At 42.8% G+C, this 22671-nt stretch overlaps 1 protein-coding gene across 5 annotated transcripts in view; it reads right to left on the bottom strand.

Annotated features, from left to right (window-relative positions):
- JARID2 (jumonji and AT-rich interaction domain containing 2) overlaps positions 1-22671 on the bottom strand; it is a 277840-nt gene that overhangs the window by 34328 nt on the left and 220841 nt on the right. For all 5 annotated transcript variants that reach the window (XM_023209817.2, XM_023209821.2, XM_023209819.2 and 2 more), the window contains 2 exons: positions 19281-19457; positions 742-977 (listed from right to left, as the gene is read on the bottom strand). In XM_023209817.2, the coding sequence (XP_023065585.1) occupies positions 742-977; positions 19281-19434 (390 nt within the window). In that variant the 5' untranslated portion in view covers positions 19435-19457. The remainder of the gene's footprint in view (positions 1-741; positions 978-19280; positions 19458-22671) is intronic.

Here is a 22671-nt window from a genome sequence, read left to right on the forward strand (position 1 = left end):
AATGGGAACATCTGGGCAGCAATAATGGCCGAGCCCTGAGGGATTCTTCAAAACTGCCTGACCAGGACTGGCATTATCTGTGGTCCTCTTGGGGGCCAGGGGGCAGAGGGGGGCAGGGCGGGACAGGCAGGGGCAGGAGGTGGTCAGGGTGGCATCTACCTGCACTCTGTGGATGCTACGGCCTGGGACTCAAATGCCTTCAGTGGAAGAGGTGCCACCCAGCCACACCCAATCCCACAGACTGCCAGACTGCTCGGCAGTGCACACAACATGCACATATTCTGCTTCAAAGGCCAGGTGGTGAAATGTTAACTTGTCACATCAAAAAGAACATAAAAGTAGACCAAGATCATCCACTAACAGAACTATGCCACTTGCAGGCCTATTTCAAAACCTACCCTGAGAAAAACATGTTCCCTGCCACTCTGCCGCTAATCCGGAGCCCAGGGTGGGTGGGTGGGAGAAGGCTTAAGTAAGGAAGTGAGTTCCCTTTCTGGGTGAATGCAGTTGGTGAATGCATCGGCCCCCAGGGATGAATGCAAATCCAATGGATGGATCTTCACAGAACAAAAAGGTGCAGGCGCCTGCAGCCCGTGCAAAGGTGTGCTCTGCCTCTGCCTGTCTTGCTTCTGAGCATCACTTCCTGCTTCTTGAGCCCTCTGAAGATGAATTTTGAGCTTGGTGAAGTGAAGTGAGAAACTGGGGTCTGGCACACATGCGGGCACCCCTGCCGGACTTTACCTGTTTGCGTAAGTCCTGAGCCGACCGATGCAGAGGGGGGTGGTGATGGTTGGCAGCGGGCCCCTTGGCCGAGGAACCCGTGGAGGGGGCCGCTGCGGGGTGGTTCGCTGAAGCCTGCTCCCGGCGGCTGTCAGCCCGGTGATCGCTGTGCTTCTCCTTCGCGGGAGTGGCCTCTTTGCTTTTGTGTTTTTGAACAGGTTCCTTCTCCCGTGTTGACCTGCTGGAACCATTGAAAACTAGAAAGGAAGGAGAAAACAAGAAAAAAGTAACCACCTTGACCACTACCACACAAACTACTGATACGGTTTGGCTCTGTGTCCCCACCCAAATCTCATGTCCAGCTGTAATCCCCATGTGTGACGAAGGGACCTGGCAGGAGGTGACTGGATCATGGAGGCAGTTTTCTCCATGCTGTTCTCATGATAGCAAGTGCATTCTCATGAGATTTGATGGTTTAAAAGTGTTTCCCACCTCACGCTCTATTCATTCCTGCTGCCACGTAAGATGTGCTTTATTTCCCCTTTGCCGTCCCCAATGACTGTAAGTTTCCTGAGACCTCCCCAGCCTGTGAGTTCATTTAACCTCTTTCCTTTTTAAATTACCCAGTCTCAGGTACTATCTTTATAGCAATGTGAGAATGGACTAATACACCTCTACTCCCTGAAGTCAAAAAGAATCAACCATCCAACGTCAGACGTTCTCAAAAAACAGCCAGCACCTGAATGCAGATGGGAAGAAGCCTAAACATCAAGAGACAAAATTAAATTTAAAATTCTAACCATTAAGAATTTTGTGCTTTAGCTAAAACAATGGAAAAATCCACTCTTTAAAAACTCCCTACAAGAAAACTCCAGGATCCCTCAAAGTATCAACATCATACCTTACGAAAAAGAACTTAAACTTTTAACACAGTCTCATTCCAAGAACATGACCACCTGGAATATAAAGACAGGGGATCCAGAATAAGGAAGTATATTCTCAGCCGGGTGCCAAGGCTCACGCCTATAACCCCAGCACTTTGGGAGGCCGAAGCGGGTGGATCACGAGGTCAGGAGACTGAGACCATCCTGGCTAACACAGTGAAACCCCATCTCTACAAAAATACAAAATATAAATATATATAGCCAGGCATGGTGGCAGGCACCTGAGGCAGGAGAATGGTGTAAACCCGGGAGACGGAGCTTGCAGTGAGCTGAGATCACGGCACTGCACTCCAGCCTGGGTGACAAAGTGACAAAGGGAAGGAAGAGAGGGAAGGGAGGGAGGGAAGGGAGGAAGGAAGGAAAAGAAAAGAAAGAAAAGAGAAAAGAAAAGAAAAGAAAAAAGTCTATTCTCAGATTTAAAAGAGATGCATTTTTTGAGGCCAGAGAGCTACTGACATGCATGGGTTGGGGGCGGAGCTGCTTTATCTGACCTATCAGTGACAACAGAGATGAAGAAAGGGATGATGGAGCTTTGAGCCAGATCCATTTTCTATTCCTAAATTCAAAAACAGCAATACAAGCTAATAGCTAATATTTCTTAAGTGCTTCCTATAAGCCAGGGGAACTAGGCTAAAGCCCTGAAGTACACTGAGCCTCTGAATCCTCAGAACAACCCTACTGGACAGGACACTTACAGATGGAGGGGAGTAAGTGCCTGGCACAGGCCATGCCACCTATCCCTGGCACATGAAGTCAGCCTGCCTCCCAAGCCCACCCCATCCCTCCCCAAACCCCAGGTGGCTACAAGTGAGAAATTCCAGTGTGTATGGTGCTTCCTACACACGAGGCAGAGACTTCAAAAAGAGAACAGGGATGCTCGGGGTTTCTACAGAAAATCAGAAATACCAACGTTATGGGTTTATCCTTCTGCTTTACCGCCCCTCCCCATGGAATAAACGAGCCTTTCACATCCATTTCTCTGGAACCCACAGGCCTCGTCTCCCCACAAACAGTCCAAACGGGGCCTGTTTCTTCAGGGAAGGAGGAAGCAAACCCTGTTCCTGGGTTGCTTTCGGCAGATCAGCAAGGGGAAGCTATAGTGATCTTTCAGCCATCATCCTGCCGGAGGGAGTTTTCAAAAGGTTACTGTGTCCACTCATCCATCCGGCACTCACTGGAGCAACTCCAGGCCATCCCCACCCCAACCAGGACTCACAGAACTTCAGGCAGAATTCCCCCACCCCCACAGCAGCAGATGAAAGTGAAAACTGTTCCTCCTTTGAACTGTAAATCTCTTCCTATTGGCTTACAGAAGGAGAAATCAAATCTCTCCTCCTCTACACAGCTGAAAAACATCTTACCTATCTGTCCTTTTTGAAGACTCCCTTTTCCCCAACATTCAATCTCACATTGAATTTTAGGAGTCCTTTAAATTACATTAATGCCCTATAAACTGCAAAGGTCATTCTCTGTTGCCATTTACTTTTCCATTTGCGGTGGTGCCAAATCTGCTAACAAATTTCAGTTTCTTACTTTAATGCTTAACGTATGCTTCTGTACATTTTCTCCCAGTTTTATTAAAGTATAACAATTAAAATGGTATGTTTACAGTATATGACCTTTTAATAGATGTATAAAGTGATTATATCAAGCTAATTACCATATCCAATCCCCTTACATGCTTTTGTGCTAAGAATATTTAAGATAAGCAACTTTTGAGTATACACTACATTATTAGTGACTAGTCACAAGGCTGTCCAGATCTCCAGACTTTCTCCCTCCCCTCAAACCAACTTTGCACGCACCCTTTCATCAACATTTCTTCATTCCACCACCCATGCTTTCAAATGGTAAGATAATCTTCTAAGTTTTCTTCTAATTATTTTCTAATTAAACTGCTTGGATTTAATTCTTTAGTCCAATTGTCATGGTGTAAGATGGAGATTTCACATTTTCCCTATCTGGATTATCGGCTGCGAACCTTTATCTCAAAAAGTTCCTTCCAGCACCAGTGATGAATAGATTTTAAAATACTGAAGGAAAGACCAGGCCACGTCAAAATAAGGGATACAATGCGAGGTTGTACAAGATTCTACTGGATACTCTCAGTTACAGAGAAAATGGAGAGTTTCAAATGGCTGGCATTTATTCTAAGTCTAAGTAACGACCCATTGTCAGAAACCATCAATCATGCCCAAGCTGGCAGTATCTGTGCTAGCTTTCAAGACAAATTAAAAGCAACATCCGTAAGAAGTCATACTTCAATGTGATTAAAAATCAAGCCAAGGGAACATGAATCTAGGCAATTCTTGACTGTTCACCAATTTTCTAAAGCAGTGAACACAGCTTATTAAAATATAGCATAGGAAGTGGCTTTTTTTTTTTTTTTTAATCTCCAATACTCCTCCATACTTCTCTGTGCTTTCTCCTGCCATTAAGACATGTCTCATGGTGAGGCCTGCTACGAAGAAGCACCAGTTCTATAATTACTTCTCTTTATTCAGTTAACAAAATATTATTGTATGGGTTTGCCACCCTTCAAAACAATATCTGCAGCTCATTCCCAGCTCTGTTGTTTGCAGCTGGGCAAGTTACCTAATCCTCAGTTTTCCCATCTACAGACTGGGGATAGCAGGTGTTCCTGTAGGTAGAACATCTACCACAATGTCTGGGGTTCAGTAGGTACACAGTATTTGGGAGACATTATTACTGCATGTTTAAAAGCGCCATCTCAGGTTACTGCACAATCAGATTGTGGGCAAATCTCAATTGCCTCATATCCCTCCCTGCAGAGTATAAAGAAGGCCTTCAATGCAGACAAACGCTGGTCTCAGTAAGACCCAATACAACCTCCTCCTCCTCTGGGTCATTAACTAGTCCACACTGACCATGCCTGTTACATCTCCAACTCATGCCAGACCATGAATCAGAGTCTGGGGACAAAGTCCAGCGCAGCCAGGTGCCTCCTAACACTTGTCAGTGTCATTTTCATGGGAAAAAGAGGAGCAGCGAATCACCTGCCTGAGCAAAAAGAAGTACAACACTGAACACACCTCCCGGTGATGCGTGGCCAGATCAGTGGATCTCAAAGGAGAACAACACTGAACACACCTGCCAGTTTTCCACCGGTGACGTGTGGCCAGATCAGTGGATTTCAACGGAGATTTACAGACCCTTTAAGTGGACCTAGCAACCCTTGCAGGAGATCTGCTAGGGTCGAAACTATTTCATAATAATACAAAGACATTATTTGCCTTTACAGTGGGGAGACATTTGGTGGCACGAAAAATGGTAGGTTAACTATCAGCGAAAAGCCAATCAAAACTACAATGAGATACACCACTTTCTATCGACTAGGATGGTTATCATACCGTAAAGATGGATAATGATGACTGATTGCAAGGAGGTGGAGACACTGTAAGCCTCAAACACTACTGGCAGAAATGCAAAATGGTTTCTCCTTTTCAGATAGTTCCTCAAAAGGTGAAACATAGGAGTTCCCATATGACCCACCAATTCCATTTCCAGGAAGGTACACAAGGGAAATAAAAAATATGTCCACATAAAAACTTGCACACAAATATTCATAGCAGAATTATTACTAATTGTTAAAAATTGGGGGAAATCCCCAAAGATCCAACTGATACTTATTTAGATAAACATAAAGTGGTATATCTATACAATGAAGTATTAGCCATAAAAAGGAAATCAAGTACTGATACATGCTACAGTACATTTAATGGGTATATTCTATGATGTGTGAATTATATCTCAACAAAATATATTTTTAAACTACGGGTGAAATCACCGGTACCTTAGCATAAACAAAGGCAATGGCACCAAACTACTGTACACTAATCTAATATGCATTTCCTCCCTGCTACCATGGATTAGGAGCAGTTAAAAAAGAGAGCCAGTTTCACTTAAGAATGACCTTGATAAAATCATACAAACAGTGAGTATGACTGAATCATGGCCCCTGACCACATATACCTTGTGTGACAAAATGCTATTACACATAAAGCACTTCTCCTATAGACAGAAATACAATGATCATCTCTAGGGAAAAGCACTTGTGTGACTTTATAAGTTTTTGGGCTAGCCCCTTTTTTTCATAGGATGTTATTTTTACTTCAAGAAGGACCAACGCACTATAGTTCTTTGGACTTTGTTATTTGTAGTTTTTACTTAGTTACTAGGTTTTTTCAAAAAGCAAGCCTGTCAATTCAAGGAAAGTAACTAATAGTCATTGCTGCCAATGACAGAATTCATGCTTTCAGGCAAAAATTAGAACTTCAGAAAACCAGTATCTGCCATCATGAGTTTGACAGAGATTCTTTGATGATGTACCCTTGTTCATTACCAAAGATGCTAATAAGAACTCAGTGAACCATTATTTTCAAATGAACAACACAGGATATGCTAGAAAATAGCTCATGGGTTAAAGGTCCATTCAAAGAAAAAGACAAACCAATGGATATTAATCTAACAGTATGAAAGTTCACTGATACAGGTACAGATTCCCAGAGCAACTGACCTGTAGGAAACTACCACTTGTAGAGCCTGCTATCCTATCAAGTACTGAAATCATCTACGAAGGCCGTTTCCCATGTACATACATGCCTATCCCAAGCTGATTTTCTTCATATACATCAACCAAACTATGTACTGCAACACTCAAGAGATGAATACAGAAGCAATCATAATATGGCTGTATCCTAAAGAGATTAACAAAAAGGTCAAATAATGTAACTCTTAATAAGTTTTTGGTTTTGGACAATGATTATTTTTCATTACAGTGATACATCACTTGGCAGGGCAAGGCCAGTTGCTAAGCTGGGACTTTCATAGACACTTGAAGAGTGTAACAGTGGTTAGCCAGCAGTATCTTTCTGATCTGAAAAAAACAGATCCTTCTTTGCAGTATCCGTACCTGAAACCAGATGCACAACTCTTTGATTGTTATTTTGAGGTCACAAAACCTCCTGCTCAGGAAAATACTACGGATAGCAAAGCAGTGAGTACTAGGATTTTAGGAAAGGGGAACCGGAGAGGTGAGGGAAGCAGGTGAAATTAACATAATGAACCAAACTGGCTGCCCTGAGGACTTCAGCAAGGTACTCTACTAAACAATATTTTGATAAGCTATCTGGAAACGGAAGAGTTTTCAAACATACAGAAATTAAAAACTGAATCAAATTAACTTTGATTTGCAAACAGAACGTTTTCAAGTAAACCCACTTTTTGTAACCATCATGCTGTTTTAGAGCAGCGATATACCCAAATGGCAAACATAGCCGGAAAGTCAAATCATGTGTTAAACGGGAAGTAAAGGGGGCAGGGGGAGGACTGGGCAACACTGACAGAGCCAAAGACAAGGTATATTTTGTACTCAACAGCTCATTAATTTTAAGTGTCGTGGGAACCTGCCAGTTTTACTCCTCCAAGTAATTATCTTTTGTCTTAATTTGTAAGATTCGAGAAAGGGAGAGAAGAGGAAAGGAAAAAAATATTCACTCTCACAGGGAAAGATTAAACCCTGTGAACATAAGAGAGAAAAAGACAGAAAGTTCGATGTATAGAAGTCCTCCACACACTGTCCCCAATTAAAAGAAATAATTGGACTAGTTTCTTTAAGGAGAGAAAAAAAGCATTCATCACCGTGAACCATATTAGGAAATTGTATTGTACTCAGATACAAATAGCTTTACATTAATGAACACAGACAAATATATTGATTTGTATACACATACTCTGAAAGTTAAACGGCCTATAGAAAAGTGTTTTCATACCACGGCAGGCAAAATCTTTAAATCCAAAGGCTGTTATTTTGATTTAGGGTCACCTCATCCCTGAGAAGGTAAGATTTGCTCCCACTGAGGGATGAAAAAGATATGGGCAAAAGAAGTTACTTCAGAAACATATTGAACAGCAGTCCTGTAACAATTTGAAAGGTAGAGAGCTACACTTTCCTAGGGGAATTCACATCTATCCCTCCAGGGAGCTTGTCCTAAACAACGCTCCCCAAAAGCTTTGTTCACATATTTAGAAGCTGACACAAGTTTCCTGGAAGAGACCCTCAAGGAAGGTCTGAAAAACTGATCGCAAGGTTTTTAATACCCTCACTCCATGCACACTCTTAATTTTGATTTCTAGTTCTGCTCACCATCCCCATTTGGGCCTCAATTCCCTGAAATATAGACCAGCTGGCCGCTTCCTCTTATTCGCCCTCCAGGACTTGCTGAAGTATTTTGAATAAAGTACATAAGTGCTTTGCGTTCTTCAGAGAAAGGAGTTATGCAAATATAAGAAGGATGATCTTTTCGAAAGCACATGCTGCAACGGCAAAGATCCACATGTGAAAAAAATAATTTTTAGAGAAAGCTGACAAAGCTGGCCTTCTACTTTTACCTGTCTCCAAGCACCACCCAGAACCAGATGCCCCTATCTTGCCAATTACCCATGCTACTAAAGGCACCTCATCCAAACACAAGAGGGAATCCTGATATGTATTATTAGATTATTAGATGTGTAGGTAACAGGAGTCCTTACTTGGCATCCAGCAAAAGTTATAAGATATCCTGGGATGATGCAATGTATGACCTGAAATAATACAGTTCGGAAGGCCTAACCTCTTTGAAAGAGAAAAATCTAGACAAGCACCATTACAGAAAGTCAGCCGAAACATCTGCTAGCAAGGCAACAAAGGAAAAGAATGAACAGAAGACCCTGAAGGTGGGACCGAATTAACCCCCAAATTAAAATACCTTCTTCCTGTCCACACCCCAAAACAAATGAAAGGGGCAAAAAAAAAAAAAAAGAGAGAGAGAGAGAAAGAGTCACTGTAAATAAAGAAGAAATGTGTTAAGCAAGGGAAAAAGAGATCCACCGCAAGCTTCTGATCTCAAGCCAGATATTTAAATGTACGCTTCATGTCATTACAAGGCATCCCTTACTTGGGCAAGACACAGACTCCATCAATTGGCTGGCATTAAATCCCTGTTACTGTACAAAAGCCACACTTGCTCCCTGGAGCCAGTTCAACTTTGAGTCACTATTGTCTGAAAACAATGGAATGTCTGCCAACCTGTGCCAACAGTTCAAATGGATTTTAATGTAGCATGTGTGAGTGCTGTAACCCGGTTTGCCCTGGGCCAAAACAGCACACTAACTTAGCTACAGCATCCACGGAAAACTAGGGAAAGCTGCAAGAACACAGCTTAGGTGAGCAAAAGCCCCATTATCACCTTGCCTCCAGCCAGCAGCTCACTCACACAGGGAACAAACGTCAATGGGATGCAAGAGACAGAACCTTCAGCTGGCTCTGTACTCCGAAACTCCAGAATCATAAGCAAATTCTACTGGTTTACAGGCTTTGTAAAACCCTTCTGGAACTTTCACACAATGAAATCTCTTTCACTTTGATCACAATTATAACAGAAACATGGAAATAGAATGTTTAAAGCCAATCACATCTTCTTCCTTTTCTACAGAAGAACTTAAATTCTGTACTATTTTTCCCACCAATTACCACTTGGTTGCCACTCTCCTCACGATCTACAAGTGTGAATGCATTATGTGCAATGATAAAATAACAGACTTGGATATAACTGCCCTTTACACAAATTTCTTACACACGTTCCTGCTAACATACGACACTAAAGATTAAAAGGCCATAAGATCTTTATGAGAATATAAAGGTCAGGACAACAGAAAGACCATAAATCACGATGAATGGTTTTTGTCATTGAAAAATGGCTTCTTGGCCCTCTTGGCCCCCAAAGGCACTGAGGAAAGGACGGCAGGCCTGATGATTACTAGCCCCACGGCCTGTGTGGGCATCAGCCGCTCTAAAATGTTAGTGTTAACAGCAAGGGAGGAACATCTGGACAAACGGCCTTATGGGGCAATGGGCAGTTGGTCTGCAAGGGTCTCATGCTTTATCACTGGCAAGAATGAAGGAAAGAGCACAGAACTGCAGGTTACACTCAGAAAAGGACAGCGTTAACTCCTAAAGAACAAACGAATAAAATGTTTCTGCAGTTTTGGGTTTCATAAAACCCTAAATCCAGCCAGGCACGGTGGCTCATGCCTGTAATCTCAACACTTTGGGAGGCGGAGGCAGGCGGATCACCTGAGCTTAGGAGAGCCACCTGGCCAACATGGTAAAAACCCCGTCTCTACTAAAAGTACAAAAATTATCCGGGCGTGGTGGTGGGCACTTGTAATCCCAGCTACTCAGGAGGCTGAGGCAGGAGAATCGCTTGAACCTGGGAGGCGGAGATTGCAACAAGCTGAGATTGCGCCACTGCACTTCAGCCTGGGTGACAAGAGCCAGACTCTGTCTCAAAACAAAAACAGAACACTTAAATTCCAAAAATAAGGATTTATAACAGGCCAACCACATCTGAAGTCAGTGATAAGAATTCTGGCTCACCTTTGGATTTGAGGAAGGAATCTGTGACTGTTTACTATACACTGAGAGAGAAACACCCTTGAATATGCACATGCAAGTTAGATCAGAATGCATCCCATTGACACAATTGATTATACAAGTCATACGCAACTTGGTCGTTTTCAAAGTAAAAACATTAGCACGAAAAAACTAAATACAGTCAGCCCTCTCTATCTGTGGGTTCTACATCCATACCTAAGAGTAGTGCCCCCACCCTCACATATCCTCCCCGACAACATCAAGCAGCATTTTGAGTCAGGTATTAATAATATAATTTTACAAAGGAGGAAAACTAAAGCTTAAAGAGGCTAAATAACCAGCCAGACACAAGGCTAGAAAGAGGTATCAGAGCCAGGAGCTTCTCTTCCACCACCAGGTACACCATCTTCTAGCTACCTGTCACAGAAAGAATTACAAAGACGGGGCTATGCATCCCCCAACACTGAACTCACAGGGCATGGGCCAGCTGTCCCGAAGGGTGTACCTATATCCCCCTAAGGCCCTACGTGGCCAGTGGAACAAATACTTTAGCAAAGCAAGAAGAAACAGAGAAAGAATGATAATCCTGACACCGGAATTACCAGGACCTTCTACCACACAGAAACAGCTCACAACACACTTCTCGTGAGGTTGATAAAGTCACAACACTCAAGGGTAATAGTTGACTCTTTGACAGTCCTTATCGTGTCCCAGGCATTTGAGATACATAAACTTTCTCGGGTTTTCTCAGCAATTATAAGGTTGTTCCCGCCACCAGATCTTTTCAATCACATTACGTTAATAATATGCAACACAGCAGTTTCCAACATTAACTGCTGTAACATATATCAATTCGTTTAGTTCTTACCAAAACCTATCAGCTCTTCTTTAGAGATAAGAAAACTAAAACAGAAACATCCTAAGGTTGCAGCCATAAGTGTGTCAGTGCTGGAATCACGATGCTCTGAACCATTCTACCAAATGGCCTCTAAGGAACACTGCCCTAAATGTGTAAAGGGGGTGGTTAGAAACATACATTGCATAATTGGTTTCCACATGTATTACTGCTCTAAAAACAAAACAAAACATAACTCACATCCCATATTCCAACCTTTTGGAATAGTCACTTGCCTCAACAGGAAAAATGGAGCTACCAGAGGTTAAAAAGAGGTAAAAAGGGTATCACATGAGAACTGCGATTAGGAGGGGGAAAAAAAAAAAAAAAGCATTTGTCTGTTAGGGAGTTTTTGTCCCCGCTGAACATAGCAGGGCTATGGCGAGCTCCTGACCCTGATGTACGACGCCCCCCAAACCACCCCAGACAAAGAGAGGGCTCGATGCCCCCTCAAAGGCAACCACAGAGCAGAAATGTGATAAACTCGTCCAAATGATTGCTTTTTGGCCCTTACACAACATGCCCCCGGTGTAAATCTAAAAGCAATTAAATCATTCCAGCTGGGAGTCCAATGACATGTTGTTTAAAAAGTCTTCTGAGAAATATCCCTCTTCAGAAAATGATGTGCACAAAAGAAACAATAGCCACTCTTCTTCCTTCCATTTTTGTAAGTAATAAAGAGCATTTTAAAAATATATATGTAGCTGATTTAGCAACAAGCCTTCACCAAGGTCTCCTCCACAAAGGACTGAGAAAAGCCAAGGCAAATTCATTCCAAAGGCATGTATTAATTCTTCTAGTCTACCTCACTTACCCCCTGGAAAAAATAACCAATTATGAGAGCTTAAGAAAAATCTAGGCATTTCAAATATCAACTTGTAATATAAATACCCACAAAGCAGTGTTTTGATTGTGTTGTTTGGTTTCCAAACAGTCATTACCTAAGAGCTCTATTTTTAGAATCATTTGAGATTCTGTATATGTACGAGTATTTTGAAACTCTGATGTGCTATTGAAATAGAAGTTGCTGGAAGCATTGTTATTGTAACCCTTGAGTGCTAACCCAAGGTTAAAAGCTCATGTGATGCTGTCCAAATCATTTCAGATTATGTATTTTAATAAACAAATCCATTTCCATTAGGATGTTCAGTGGATTATAAATGAGCACATTAGAGTCCTGTGTAATGTTTGCAAAACAAAACATCTGCCTGGGGACAGCAGGCTCCTGCAGGAAACTACTGGCATCAGGACTCCTGCTCCAAGGAAGAGGAGTAGGGCCTCAGGCCCATGTGGAAGCTGATGGCAGGACACTGTGGATGGTGTGTGTGTCCTCTCCTGCCACCTCTGCCATGAGGCCAGATGTCCTGGCTCCATGCCTGGAGCCACTCTCCTCCTCTGATTGTGGAGAAACAAGATGAAACAGGACACCCCTGGCAGTCTGGGTTCTAGGTTCTTCCGCTAGCAGTTGAAATAAAGCTGTTCTCCTTGAAATGTGGCCTAATTAAAATTTTGGCCAAAAAAGCCCCAGTAGTAAAGCATCAGTTTTCCACACTTTGTTTTCTGTGTGTTTATTTCTCCACATTTCAGCAGGGGTGATCCCTCTGGGGAGGATACAGATGTTGCTAGATTTCCTGACACGCCTCAACAGCTCGAGCATATAAAATAGGGAAAAGTACAAATCTGGTAAGAGAAATACCCTGTAATGGAGAAGTCACAAAAAAAACAGCTTGCTCTCCCCTTTCTCTTGTGAAAGATTCAACAATTCTGAGCAGCTGCTTGAATACACAATCGTGATGCCCTCACCCAGGTTCTTCCTGCCAGAAAACCTATTTTCACACCTGCGCCTTCTTCACCCAAGTCAGGAACCAAAAGGACATGAAGATCATCTGCCTCTACATTTTAATGTTTTCTAAAAATGAGGGAGTATAACTGAGGTGTGAGGAGGGAAGACTGAGCTCACCTTCTTAACTATATCCAAACTGTTCTTTCCATGCAGCCAGAGAACTTATTTTCATCTAAAGCACACCTCGTGTTTTGCTTCTATCCACCAAGAGCACTCAAAAATCAGGGAACAGAGGTAAGGGCAGAGCATCACAGCTTCCTGAGGTCAAGGTACAGCACGGTCTGGCTCAGGTGCCTTGTCTGGTGGCACAATGTGGGACTAGTGGGTTTATATTGACGAACGGGTGGTAGGCAATTATGCAAGAGAAAATGCTAGTTCCAGGGCTAAGCCAGGACCTGGGCCTCCCTGGCAGTTAGTTCCACAGCACCTGATGTGTCCTGAGGTGCGGTGCTCTCCAGGACTCTTTCCTCTGTCTGCGGTTCAGAAGATGCCCGTTTCAGGTTCAGAAAATTGCTAACCTCTTTTCTGACAGCACCTGCAGAGCTCCAAGCTTGACTGTATTTGCAAGGCACTGGTGCCTGATTGCCTTTTTATTGCGAGGAACCCTCTGTAGGAAGATCTGTTTCATTTTATGTTATGTCACATTTAAACAGATACTCTCTTTGATGACTGATGGATACCCTTAATGAAATCCCATTATAAGAAATTTCTAGGAATTCTGCTCTAAACTTACAGAGACATGGACCTCAGTGAACTTCTGCAGAAAAGAACTTTTAGCTGCCATGGGAACTGTTGCCAAAATTTGGTCTGTATTTATTCCACATGAAAACAAAGCTCTAGGTGATCCCAGCAGTCTGACCACTTGGAGAATTCTTGTGTAAACCACTGGTGTCGACTGGGATTGGTACTGACTTTCAACAACTCAACCTTTGATTGGAGGATGCAACAGTACACCAGTTTTCCTAAGGGTTATAAGAGAATGAAGACAAAGTATAGACAGCAATGTGAATGAGGTTGAAGACAGGGTGGAATATAAATATTTTAATCTGGACAAGTCACTATTATCTCAGGGAAAGAAGAATGGATTACAGGGATGAAATTTTAGACGAGAACCTTCACCCAGCTGAACAGTGATCCTGGAAATGTCATTTCCCTTGAACATATGACAATGGCTGGCATCCACCATTAGAGATCTGAATGGCTCTACTGTTGCCCATGATACAGCTTCATTGTTTCCTTACACTGGGATATAAATGAATCAATGAATGGACAAATGAAGGCTAATCTACTCTATCATGCTGATTTCACAGAAGTAGAAATTAAGAATCAAAGAAGCTAAGTACATGCCTTGCCCAAGAACACACAGCTAACAAAACAAGTAGCTAAAAACAGGCATGCAACTAAGTTCCTGATGACTGTTCGATGGTGGCAAAGACATTCCTAGGAAATGAACAGACAAAAATAACAACAAATATGCATATTGAGTAACACAGCATTATCTAGAAATGGCTGAGGAAGTAGCAATGTTGGCCATGAGAATATTCCACAGCTGAGAATGTTTAATTTTGAAAGAATGCTACCCTTTGGTTTTTATCAATTTTGGATGAGATGATCAATAATTTCCTTCTCCGCTGTTGAAAACAATAACTTCAGAAATACTCTTACGTTCAATTAGTACCTCTTGCCTGAGGGATTACTCCCGACGTCACAAGTGTTTCCTTTAATAAACTGACGTCAGTTTGTTTCCTTGTCATCCATCTTAATACAACAGCGGATGTAAAACAGACTGGGGAAGGCAGCACAGCTAGCCAGCTACTGAGAGCTCAGTGTTTTTCTACAATACTGCCTGAACCTGAGGCTGACATTAGCTTTCTTCAAAGCTGACTTTGGTTTCATGAAACCAGCATGTTCCCCTGGGTCATCTGAAATCGGAGGAGCATTCCAAGAGGCCTGTATATTACTAAGTTGGCTTTATTCCATTCCCTCCACTGGCGTCAGAAGGAATCACTGACATCCTGTGGATTGTTACACTTTGCCTTCCAAGGCCATTCAAGCCATGTGGCAACAGCAGGAAGGACTCCGCAGAGACCTATATCCCAGGTAGTGGCTTGTGGGGATTTTTTCTTTTCGTATGACTTCACAAAAGACTTGGTACTCAGATGCCTACAAAGGGACAACAAATACACAAAACCCATAAACATACACAAAAACTACAAAATGTCTTTCTTAATGGATCCCCAATGATCACTGGAGTATCTAAGCTGCTTACAGCCAACAGCCCCTGCCCCACACCACCCCACCTTAAGGACTTTGGTATATGGGTGTGAGTTGGGTGGCAGGACACAAGGGCTGGGGGGGAGCAGCGCACACACACCAGAAGACAAGAGATACAAGTCACCCAGGTAGCATCACCAAGTGACAGGGAATGACAAGAATGAGACACCGAAACCTATTTCATCAGGAGAAACACACGGATAGACCTGAATGTCTTCCGACATTTCTGACAGATGTGCCAGGAGACATCATATCCCATTAGCTCCTTGTGGGTAGATCCTATTGCCGTGTTCATCTGTGCTATCTTCCAGAACGCTTAGGTAAGCACAGGGGCTTACATTTTTCTCATTTACACAGAAGTTAATCTTATTTGATTTAGGACTGAAAAGGTAACTCCATAAATGGTTAATATCATTCACCATTGTTAATATGGCAAAGATTCTATGATTATGTTTCAGCACTTATCACAATAAAATGAGTTTGAGCTCCCTCCAAATCCTCTACAAATACAGGAATTTCGAGAACATGTAAACATGAAATCCTTCCTAACGCAGGTATTCAGATTTGCTAAAAACTCACAAATTCTGTAGGAAAAATTCTAGCAGGGTTGGTTTCGTGTTTGTGTCTCTTTGACTTGCTTGGTCTTTTGAACACCCCATAGGAAATGGAATTTTTCTGACCAGGTTAAGATCTAAACAATGCCCAGGGGTAGCAATAAAAAGAAAACCTCAGACTAAATAAGATTAAAACTTCCCTACGATGCTGCTGAAGAGCAGTGAACTAAATGGCAGAGGGACATGCCAGGAAGTGAGCGCCTGCTCCAGGAACAGGCAGGCCTAACACAGACTGAACAGGGAAATGGCTGAGGACTTCGGACAATAGAATGGGACAGCAGGAAGGACTGCAGTCTGGACAGATCGAAATACAAGTCTCTTGGGCCTGTAAGAATTCCCCCATCAAACTTCCCCTGAAGTTTAGATGAAGGCAAACAGATTGCACAGCCTCATGGATTCTCCCAAGATGGTAGTTCTGGAACTCTGCTGGGTTGAAATCAAAGAAAACCCATTCACAACTCAAATACAACATAATCAAAATGGTAGAAGCTTGGAGGTTGGGGGTAGGGCTAATCACAGATGATGTCAATCTAACTAAAGCTATAAGCCAGCTGCTCAGGGATGTGAGAAGGGCCTTTCCGTTTGGTTATCTACAAGTCTCAGAAAAGGAAGCACAGAAAGGTTTGTAAGTTTCAGTAAAGTTAGTCCCCTGCCTAAACCCAGCTGGTTTGGGTATGCTTCCTGCAGCTCCTCTATTTGATGCTGTGACTCTATTGTAAAAGAAAGGACGACAAGAAGAGACAGGGAGGAAGAGAATCAGGAGGGAGGGCAAGGACACAATTCAGAAAAGGCAGTAGGAGGTGGGTGTGTCAGTGCTTACCCAAGATCACTCATTCCACCTAGTCCTCCCAGCCTGGAGCCAGGATACACACTATCCTACATCAAAATTCATTCGGGGACAAAAACATCCCAACAATGTTTCTGGAAATATTTGAATTAACAAGCATTAAAAAAAATTTTTTTAATAAAAAATGAAAAAGTAGAATCTCCTAAGATTTTTGAAACTCAGAAGTTTATCTGTGTAAATGCATACAGATATGTCTCCACAGATAGTTACACTTTCCTTGACTCCTAGTGGCAATGACAGTGGTCAACATAGAATCATTATGCCCTCCTTTAGGTGAGAGCTCAGCCCATCCTGTCACCCTCATTCTATCCCCTTCTTTCATACACTCCATGTAACGTGCTGCCAGATAGTCACTGCCCCCGCACATAACTAAGATCCATGCAGATGATGATTCTTAACATTAAAAACTGAATCTATGAGAAAAATCAGCATGTGAATCCAATGTCTCTACATCAAGCCCAAACACTCTGGAAAACAAAGGAGTTAGGGAGCCCAGTGCAACTGTACTAGTATACACAGGATTAACCCAACTGATCAAGACGTCAGATAAATTCACCTGGGTCTTTCCAGGTCACCAAAGAGTAGACGTCCACACTAGCGGAACGACAGGCAACAGTCCCAAGTACAGGCATTATTGTGCATCACTCTGTTTGCGGTATGCTTCCTCCTTAGCAATTACATCTGTACACTAATATCCGTATTCCAATTTACATATGCAGTCCTCTTCCAACCATCCCGACGCCCTGATGACTACAGCTGCAAGTAACAACCTTTTCCCCAAAAGGTTAAAATGTGGTTACATTTTGTATTTACCCCATCTCCCCAATTAAACCACAAGTCCTTAAAAAGACGTCGCACCCTCTACTGTGCATATGTGTCACCTAAACACAATCAAAAGCAAGAAGCAAGCCAGATGAACAATTGTTAAGCGGAGAGAGCAGAAAGGCCCAACAATAATGAAAGCTAGACAGAGATTTCAATCATGTCTAAGCTGTGCTTGTCCTGAGCCTCTACTTCCTAGTGAGTCCAGAAGGCAAATGACGGTTCAGTGCACAGGCACCAAGGAGAAAACTGAGCAGCATTCCTTTGCCTCAATCACTTACAGACAGCACTGATTTTCTGCCATTTGTAGGTAAGGCTTCTCTATCTTACAGGGTCTCAGTGGGTCCTAAGTAAAGTAAGTCTATGGAGTAGCTGATAGAAGGGCAACAGAAAACAGCCATACCTCCTGACTCTCACTCTCTTTGCTTCCCTCCTCTTTCTTTCTTCCCTTTTTTTTTTTTTTGAGACAGAGTCTCACTCTGTCGCCCAGGCTGGAGTGCAGTGGCACAATCTCGGTTCACTGCAACCTCCGCCTCCCGGATTCAAGCAATTCTCCTGCCTCAGCCTCTCGAGTAGCTGGAACTACAGAGGTGCGTGCCACCATGCCCAGCTAATTTTTTGTATTTTTAGTAGAGACGGGGTTTCACCCTGTTGGCCAGGATGGTCTTGATCTCTTGACCTCGTGACCCACCTTCCTCGGCCTCCCAAAGTGCTGGCCACCATTCCCGGCTTCTTTCCTCTTTTCTTACACTCATTCCCCCACACAGTGCAATTCCAATTAGTTCAGGGCTACCTCTGTGCTGCCTCTGAAATCACTCATTTTTACACCTATTCTACATCTTCCAATGTCTACTGGACAACCAATGTTTAGTAACCCTTGTTACTTTGGTCAGGGAATTGCCTACATTTACAACCTCACTGTGCATTTCCCCTTCTTCAAGTTATCTCCCTTTAAGAAGTCCTCATCACCGATGCCAGCTTTATGTTTTTGGGGCACAACTCCATTTAAGGTCACTTCTCTATTGAAGAACCACTAGGCGGCTGGGCACAGTGGCTCACGCCTGTAATCCCAGCACTTTGGGAGGCCAAGGCGGGTGGATCACGAGGTCAGGAGATTGAGACCATCCTAGCTAACACGGTGAAACCCCATCTCTACTAAAAATACAAAAAATTAGCTGGATGTGGTGGCGGGCGCCTGTAGTCCCAGCTACTCGGGAGGCTGAGGCAGGAGAATGGCATGAACCCGGGAGGTGGAGCTTGCAGTGAGCTGAGACCGTGCCACTGTGTTCCAGCCTGGGCGAGAGAGTGAGACTCTGTCTCAAAAAAAAAAAAAAAAAGAAGGAAGAAAGAAAAACCACTAGGCGCTTTCTATAGCCAACTTATTCATATAAGACGAGTTTCCTCGCTATGATACCCAAGCTTTTGCTCCTGCCTTTTCTCCTCCTCCTCCACAATATACACGCAAGGGGAAAATTAGTCCACTTCAGAATGGATGTGCAATTCCACAGGAGGAATGATAGTTTTCTTCCTACACCATACCCACCTGCCAAAATCACATTAGTAATTGAAGGGGGGCACAGATATTGTTTCACTAAATCTTGACCACCCCCATGTAGATATGGTCTTTTCCTGTTCCGATGCCTGTTTATCTGCAGTTCTTATAGAATTTACCATCATCTCCACAACATAAGAGTATCTGCGCTCACCTAGAACACCCAGGACTACACTAGGCTATACTAATAATCCCTTTGCCCATGAAGTGTCTGGCCCTGGAGAAGTCCCAGAACGAGCTTTGCCTGCATCTCATCTCTTCTCAGCAGAGGCTCTCTTCCAGCTCTCACCCAGCGCTTTAGATTTTTTGTTATCCAAGTTCAACGGTGGACCTACCATGCCCGTTGTGAACATGTTTGTGGGTTTTTCCTTTCCTGGGGGTCGACTGGCATGAAGATGAAGCATTGTTGGTGGCTGTTTTGACGTCTTCTGTCTCATCATCTTCCTCCTCGACTTCCTCCTCATCCTGAGAGCTTCCGAAATACACCATGCTGTTGGGCAGCGCAGGAGAACCTGGTGGAATAAGAAAAACAGCTCATAAACACAGGCCTTGACCCTCACCCTTTCTGGAAGGAACACCACAATGAAGACTAAACCTAAAGCCTCAAAACTGAGGAGAAAAAACAAAGCAACTGATCTCTACTGCTGTTTTAAATGAATTTTTCAAACACTCCCAAGATCATCGGTGCCTTTTGAACGTATTTCAAGCAAAATCCCCCAGCAGGAAGAAGATGCAAAACAGAACAAATCAGGATTTTTAAAATCGCATCTGAGTATCTCTTGAGAAAAAAAAAAAAACACCTCCAAGGATGGAACAAAAAAATAATAAAATAAAAACACCTACCCACTGCTGAGGCAGAGAGATTACTCTAAATTCATAGACATTAAAAAAAAAAAAAAAATCGGCTGGGTGCGGTGGCTCAAACCTGTAATCCCAGCACTTTGGGAGGCCGAGAAGGGCGGATCACGAGGTCAGGAGATCGAGACCATCCTGGGTAACACAGTGAAACCCCGTCTCTACTAAAAAATACAAAAAACTAGCCGGGCGAGGTGGCGGGCACCTGTAGTCCCAGCTACTCGGGAGGCTGAGGCAGGAGAATGGCATAAACCTGGGAGGCGGAGCTTGCAGTGAGCTGAGATCTGGTCACTGCACTCCAGGCTGGGTGACAGAGCGAGACTCTGTCTCAAAAAAAAAAAAAAAAATCAAAGAAAAGACGATTAGAGAAGCTAGAAGTAAAAATGGAATATAACATTTCATTATATAAAATCACTGTGTTGTATTCATAAGGAATAATTGGTGGATACGAGTTCCCCAAACTCCAATGGTTTTGGAAGCTACTTTGATGTCCTGATTAGGTTAACTGGATGCAAAATTACCCAAATAAATTCCCACGCTGCACTAAGTAAAAGTGCTGAATTTGAAATAAAAAATAGAAAAATAAACCTCCCAACAAGAAAACCGACCTCCTCACCCTTACCCTTTTACATCTTAACCTTGCATCCTCAAAGGTTCTCATTCCGGATTTTAAAGTAACAAAAAAACAAGCTCAATATCATTACTTTTCTAGACAGGGTGTGGCTCTGTTGCCCAAGCAGTGGCGCAATCACAGCTCACCGCACCCTTTACTGGGGTCAAGCAATCCTGTAGGCTGGAGCTACAGGCGCGCCACACGCCTAGTTAATTTTTTGTAATTGTTGTAGAGATGGAGTCTCGCTATGTTGCCCAGGTTGGTCTGAAACTTCTGGACTCAAGCGATCCTCCTGCCTTGGCCTCCCAAAGTGCTGGGATTGCAGGCTTGAGCCCCGGTGCCCACACTTAGGCTCAATATTCTAAAACAAACAAACAAACAAAAAGCACAATATAGTTCTTCTTTATCAAACAAAGGCAATTCAGGAGATACAATCAAGTCATTCGTACATTATTTGGAATCAGAGGCTTCTAAAACACAAACAAAATCCCCTTCAGATAATAGTAAAAGAACTAAATAGGAAATTCATGTCTTCTCTTGCCTGCCTGCCTATGAATGAGCTAAAAACACTCTAGTAACATCAACGAAGAGACAAATCACCAATTCACTCTCCTATCTAAATAGAGATCTCAAAGATCGCAAGGTTTAAACACACAGTTAAAACCATTTCTGTCCAGCTTTGGAACTATATGCTCAGTGGCAAGGAAGTGGAAAATGAGCAGTATCAGCAGCTGAAATGGCAAACCAAGCATCCATCTCCCCAAAATGCAAAGAGTACGTGGGACCTTCAACCCCTTCCTTTTCCTACAGGCATCTTCATGACCTACCAATGTTCAAAAACCCCCCAAAAATTATGTGAACCACATCACTGACTGGATATGCAACTTCAAAGGGATGTAGTCAGCAGAAAGACCCTCTGTAGATAGAAGATTTCAACTTGGTCTCACAAAAGCCATTTTGATGTTTTGTTCCCCTCCCCTTAATTGTCTCCATTTAGAAGTAGATTCTGGACAGAAAGAAGGTTCTTAAACCTGACACAGACTTTGGGGAAAATCAAATAGAAAAGGGAGTAAAATAAAAAGTCAGGAATTAAAAAAGAGAAAAAAATATCTACCCCCATTTCCACTGGACCAAAATATATGCTCAATCCAAATGGGTTTACAGTTAGTACAAGACTGACTAGGAAAACAGGAGGCTAATTAGCATGATTTTCAGTACAGTATCACCATTCCTGTGTACCGACAGGTTATCTACATAGTCAAATATAACAACATTGTTGATCCGTCCTCCCTAAATCTACCTTTACACGTATTTATGAAAAAGCAAGAGTAAGTACAGCCCTCAAAAAATGTTCAAATTATTTTACTATCGATCTAACATATGCAGTCAGTCATACTATTAGGAGAGAACTTGTAAGTTTTAGACTCTGCTATTAAATTTCCCTCTTTTAAAAGGTTAAATAGTTCCTTCCAGATAAAAATAGCCATGCTTAATTTCTTTTAAAGCACAGCCTTCCTATATTGTATCTTGGAGGCAATGACTAGCAGCTGAAATCCAAACGATGGAACGGTATAAAAACAGCAGGTTCTTGTGTAGATCTTTCTTATAGTAACTTCTGCAGCCAATTCAATCATTTGTCAGAGGGAAACAGTAACAGGAGAAGCAGGAGGGACTGAAAAGTTACAGGCATGTATTTCAAGAGGAGAGCCATCACACCTCCAGCCTTCCTCTCTCCCCTCAGTTGCAAAGGCAATAAACTCCACAAATGAGGCCATGTAGGAGCAATATAAAAATACAGCAATAAGGCCGGGCGCGGTGGCTCATGCCTGTAATCCCAGCACTTTGGGAAGCCGAGGCGGCGGATCACCTGAGGTCAGGAGTTCGAGACCAGCGTGGCCAATATGGATAAATCCCGTCTCTACTAAAAATAAAAAAACTAACAATACAAATGGTGATGCACATTTGCAATCCCAGCTACTCGGGAGGCTGAGACAGGAGAATCACTTGAACCTGGAGGCATTGCACTCCAGGTTGGGCAAGAGAACAAGACTCTGTCTCAAAAAAGAAGAAAACACAGCAATAAGATCCACTAAAAATATTCTAAGATTCAAAGAGAATCAGGTAAAAATCCATGTAAAGCACATTACAAATAAGGAATTAACTTCCACTTAACAGGATCTGTTGAGGATTTTTTAAAAACTCAAACATTAGAAAAGCAGCATGAAGCAACTATCACATTCCTCACACTCAAGATGTTG

The sequence above is a fragment of the Piliocolobus tephrosceles genome, chromosome 5, assembly GCF_002776525.5.
Source record: "Piliocolobus tephrosceles isolate RC106 chromosome 5, ASM277652v3, whole genome shotgun sequence".
In the NCBI taxonomy this organism is placed as follows: Eukaryota; Metazoa; Chordata; class Mammalia; order Primates; family Cercopithecidae; genus Piliocolobus; species Piliocolobus tephrosceles.